A 5,801-nucleotide genomic window follows, 5' to 3' on the forward strand; every position below is an offset into this window, starting at 1 on the left:
CACCAAATAGAGTAAAAAGAAGAACCACACGTCATGGGAAACTATTTCAATAAGGATTAAGGAGGATAAATAGTTCTGCTACTTAAATAACCACACAAAACTTCTATAAAAACATGCATCGTATTGTGAATTCTCTGTCAAGGTTCTGCACAGGACATAAAAAAACATATCGTTGTATGTTTAGGGTTGAAAAAATGAATAACACACAAATCTAAACACTCCATCTAATCAATCTTACCAAGGTATGAACTTAATATCATCATGCTGAAAAATAAGTCTTAATCAACTTTTGTAACATAGAAAATATACCTGTAAGTCTGAGAGTTTTTATTATTTTATCATCTTTGTTAAGACAAATTCATTGGTAAAGAATTAGTTTTAATGATTAAAATGTACACAATAGATAAGAAACAAAGACAATAGTTTTGTATCATCCCTATTTGCTAAATCTGTGAACAACAACCTTAGAGTTCCAAGATTGTCGAACACACCATGGAAAATATCAACAAAAAGGCAATCTGGCCAGATAGTCTTGCCCATGCATCATACATGTGGCAATGGATTTGTAGTAAGTCACCAAACAGAGTACAACGAAGAAGAAATTAATTGAAACTAGCATGTATCACTATAACTTTAGGCTAGCAGTTGATAAAAAAAAAAATCACACAAATCTAACTGCTCCATCTATACAATCTTACCAAGGTATGAAATATATTATCATGCGGCAAAACTTGTATAAACTTTGCAACTGTGTAATGTCTAGTAAATGTCAGGCACTGCACTAGTGACTTCAATGAAAACCAATCAAATGAATAGCTTCGTACGCTCTGTTGGATGAAACCCTTTCCGGTACATCACTTCTAACCATCTCCTTGCCTCAGAAGTCCTCCCATGTTTAAGAAAACCTTGTACTAAGGTGTCATAAGTCCACCGGTTCGGCTCATACCCTTTCTGGCACATCTTATAGAACAATGCACAAGCACGGTCCATATTAGTCTCGCTTAGTCTTCTCAGCAACAAATTGTATGTGTACACATCTAACGGAAAGCACTTTTCAATTACTTCTTCCAAATTCTCAATATCTTGGCTCAACCTGACACGACCAGAAAATGCACCAATAAGCAGACCAAGCATTGAACTATCAGACTTCTCATTTGGCACCTGTCTCAGTTGAACCCAAGCGTCGTAGAGCTCTTGACTTTTCAGAGAATGCAACAGAAGTATGTTACCAGTAAAGGATGTAATATGGCGGCCAACTTTCTCCAAGTCATTAATGAGATTTACTGCTATATGATATCCTTGATTCCAGCACGACAACTGTATAAGAAACTCATAACAGTCATCGCTTGGAACCACTCCCTTCTCTCTCATTTCCTTCAAGAAGTCAAGTGCAATATCCACCCTTTTGACCTTGCAGAGACCAACAATCATTGTGCTGTATAATCTTCTCCCAATTTCCCTTCTCTGGTGCAGATCATTGAAGAAATTCAAAGCATCCGAAATTCGTTCACTCCTCAAATAACTCTGCAACATAAGAACATCAGATCTCAGATTGGGCTCAATCCCACTTCGCTGCATCGTCTCATATACTTGTCTAGCCAGATCGGGCCTTTTCGCATGCCCAGCTCCATAGACGAAAAAGTTGTATATTTGACAACTAGGTTCCCGACAACACAACTGCAGCTCTAACAAATTAAAAAATTGCTTATCTGGATTTTCCATAGCACATAGACAGCAAATTACATCTCTGAACAGGTTACGAGTCGGCGAGTGACCCCTTTCTTGCATTTCAATCAGAAGTCTGGCAGCAATATCACCCCTACTTGACTCGTTAAAACCACGTATCAAGTTAAAGTATGTACTCTTTCTAGCAACTTTATTTAGTCTGTTGAGTTCCGCATGTATTAAATAACCATCTTCTACCCTCTTAGTTCTACAAAGAGTTGTAATGAACTTATCGTATGTGGAACCACTTGGCATAAAGTTTCGCTCTAGCGCAAAAATAACCAACTCCTTCATCTTATCGAGCTTTCCCTCTCTGCACAAAGCATCTGCAAGTATAGAAAATGTTTTCCTACCCGGAAAATAATCTTGTTTTATAGAATTCTTCAACACTTCATATGCTTCATCCACGCTGCCATCCCCACAGAAAGTATTGATCAAATAGTTGTAAGCCAAACTATTAGGAGAGAGCCCAAACTCAGATTTCGAATTATACAACTCAAGAGCAACATCAACCATTCCTGCTTTGCAAAAGAAGCACAAGGCAGCATTCATGGTGACCTTATCAGGGCAAATCTGACCATCCTTCATCTCCATCAATAAATCACAAACCTCCTCAAGCCGATCCTCCCTCAAAAGCCTACATATCAAAGTATTGTACCTAAAAGTATCAGGCACATACCCTTCCAATGACCTCTTGTCATGCAGAAACTCCAACGCCCCATCTAACCTCCCAGCCTGAACAAGATCACGTATCCAAACACCATAGACTCTCTCCATGAGTTCCACCCCAGCGCCCTGAAACTCGTCCACCAACTTCCCAGCCTGCTCGAACTTATTATTCTTACAAAGGGCATCAACAAGAACACTCACGGCATGCCCATTGACGGCCCTCCCGTCAGACAACAATTTACGCAAGTACTTTTCAGCATCATCCAGCAAGTTCTGCTTACAATAGCACTTGAGCATGACGGAATGAGTGATCTCGTTCTCAAAACCCCTCAAAGAAATCTGCTTGGCAATGACCTGAACAGCATCAAAACAATTCTCTTCCACCAAAGCATTCAAAAGAACATGGTAAGCAAACACATCCAGGTCAAGCCCCTGAAAGCGCATTTTACCAAACAGTTGGAGTGCAATGTCGGGTTTGCCAGCCACAGCATAACCCATCACCAAAGTGTCGCGAAATCGAACCGTATGCGCATACCTCTGCTTGCTGTAGGTGGACAGGAAGTCAAGCATCAGTGACATGAGCTTGGCGCGAGAAAGAATCTTGAAAATGGCGTGGAAGGTCGCGCGGGTGTGGTTAAAGCCGGGCTGGCGGCCGACCCAGTCGAAGAACTTGAGGCAGGAGAGGACGTCGTGGCCGCTGCTACCATAGCGGAGCACCTCCAAGACGAAGGTCTCAGAGAGGCAGAGGTTCAGATGGGCAAGCGCCAAGTCGGCGGAGGAGCGGTGGTGATAATGAAACGACAAGTCGTTGGAGTTCTCGAGGTCGAGGACGGTGTTGTCGTCTCCGGTGGTCTTGAGGATCTGGAAGATGTGGTCGAGCAACGCGTCGTTGCGGCTCTTGAACCATTCTTTGAAAGAGAGGACGACGTCCTTGGCTTGGATCAAGCAGGCGGTTGATGTCGTTGAAAACGCAGCACTAGGGCCAAAGCAGAAAGAAGAAGGTGAGCAGGGACCGGAGCTTACAAAACCATTGGCATTGAGCAAGGAGAAGACATAGTGGTAGTTGGTGCTGGCCCTAGATTTGGATAAATTTCTCAGAGAAAAAAACATATTATCATCAAGAAGAACTAGGGTTTTGGAGGAGGAGGATGGTTCTTTCAATTCGAGGGCTTTGGCACGAGGAGATGAGGATTTGGGGATTATTTGGGTTCAGCCATAGTTTCGAAACCCCTCTAGTTTCCGAACCCAGACAGTGAGCTTGCCGCAGCCACAGTGGCAACTCGCTTTAACGCCGTAATTGACATGTATGCACCGGAAATTACCAACATACCACTGGTTCAAAAATTTATGCTGGCGTACCACTTTCAGACTTCACATACTCCAAGCCCCTTTGCCCTATTTGGTGAGCTGGACTAGATATGATTTTTACATTTAAAATGGACATGGGTTCTGACTATTGTTTGATGGGCTTAAAATGCATCATGGACTTGATGTAGTTAGTGGACACCAGTTCATAATAACACCGGCTCCAGAACCCATCGCTAGGCATGGGTTTCGAAGCCAACCACGCCTCCTCATTAACTGATTCAGAAGAACTTGCTCTGGTTTGTTTTGCTGCCTTCTATTCTCATCTCTCTCTTCCCTTTGCCATATCTTCGCATCTTCCAGTCGATCCAGCAAAACTTGAGATCTGATTTAAAGGAGGCCTTGTTCTTGAGATCTTATGAGGGAGCCTTGTGATTCTTTCTTGTTTGGCTCTTGGGTGTTTGGTTGCGAAGATGGCGAGTGGAAAATCGATATGGGATCACAGCCTTGGTGTGAATATTTTCAAGCTCTTGATGAGAATCAGAAGAGATGAGTTGGTGCAAATTCCAGAGGAATTGTGCGAAGAAGGAAAATATTTTATGGGGAAGTGTTTTGCGAAGGACCCGAGTAAGCTGTGGACGGCTGAGATGCTTCTAAGCCACCCATTTGTTTCTGATTTTGACACTTTTTTAGTGGAAGACAAGGAAGAGCTCTTTTGAGGGACCACCATCTCCAAGAGGCAATTTTGATTTCCTAGATTGGGTTTCAATGGCAAGTTATGAAATTTCACCAAGATTTGGGGATCTTTTTGGAACCACGGAGGAGACACCCAAATGATATTTCTCTGCAATTTGGGTCACAGTCCGGTGATTCAAAGATTTTTTAAAGAATTGTATTCATTATTATAATTTTAAAGATTTTATTTGTATTTTATTTTATAAATTTTGCTATTTTTGTTCCAGTCCTACAATCTCAACTTGGTGTTTATTGCACCAAACAACTGCTTAAAATGCAGTCATATCCCAACCAGTCCAGTCTTGTCTAATATATCCAGTCCAGTCCAATCTAGACTACCAAACGGGGCGTTAGGATAGAAACTCTCATGCAGTGGGATAACGTAATGACACGTAGAATAACTTTTTCACATGTCATTGTGTTAATGTCCGGAGATAGCAAAGCAAAACAGTATTATCCCCATTACAAGTAAAGTTTTTTGCCATTCTAGGAATGATAAAAATTCTCATCGGGTGTCAAGGCTAGTTCATTGATTTTGGAGGCCTTGGACAAAAATGAAAAATTAGACCTTTTTTGTTTAACACTTACCTCATTTTGAACAAGAATTATAATAAAAAGTTTCAAACTTACGTCATAAGTAGGTTAGTTTAAGTATTTTAAAAAAAAATAATTATATGAAAGATAAAGAAAAAAGGCCCAAAAAAGTTCAAAATAAAGCCCATAAAGCATTAGTTTCACACATAAAAGGCCTTTTTTGCTTGTACACTTATTGCCCTGGAGGTGTGTAAGAGGCATGTGCCGTCGCTCATCCCTCACACCCTATGGGTCGGGGCTGTTGGGTGTTCAGAGTGGATATGCGTATCTCGAATTTTAAAAGTCATCTGTCAGGTACGGCCAGGATGATATTGTTATCCTCATTCCCAAACCCGACTCCAAGATTGAGATATGTATTTTTAAGTACTTTACATTTAATATAACTATGTATGATTATAATATAATCAAGGCTTATTTACACAAATGCCTCCTGAAACCATGGTCAAATCTCACATTGCCCCCTCAAACTTAAAGTGGCCAACTTACCCCAATTGACCATAGTTTAGTGACCCACTTTGTCCCTTGTCGTCAACTCAATTCAAAAGTCTATTACCTATGATGACGTAGCAGGGGTGTTTTTGTAATTTCATACATATGGATCATTATCCACCATTTGAGGGGTGACGTGGAAAGTAGAGCCCACTTCCACATGGATAAAAATATAATTAAATATTCTAGTAATTTAAAACTAATTAAAACTAAAATAAAACATTAAAAAAATTTGAACTAAAAAAGAATCTCTCTCTCTCTCTCTCTCTCTACCCAAACCCCTC

At 40.7% G+C, this 5,801-nt stretch overlaps 1 protein-coding gene across 1 annotated transcript; it reads right to left on the reverse strand.

Annotated features, from left to right (window-relative positions):
• Positions 1-404: 404 nt before the first annotated feature.
• On the reverse strand, positions 405-4,542 carry LOC117637278 (pentatricopeptide repeat-containing protein At1g71210, mitochondrial). The gene has a single exon (XM_034372129.1). It carries the CDS (start codon positions 3,502-3,504, stop codon positions 805-807), a length of 2,700 nt encoding a protein of 899 aa, XP_034228020.1. The 5' UTR covers positions 3,505-4,542; the 3' UTR covers positions 405-804.
• Between the last annotated feature and the right edge of the window lie 1,259 nt (positions 4,543-5,801).

This window comes from Prunus dulcis, chromosome 8 (genome assembly GCF_902201215.1).
Source record: "Prunus dulcis chromosome 8, ALMONDv2, whole genome shotgun sequence".
Taxonomy (NCBI): Eukaryota; Viridiplantae; Streptophyta; class Magnoliopsida; order Rosales; family Rosaceae; genus Prunus; species Prunus dulcis.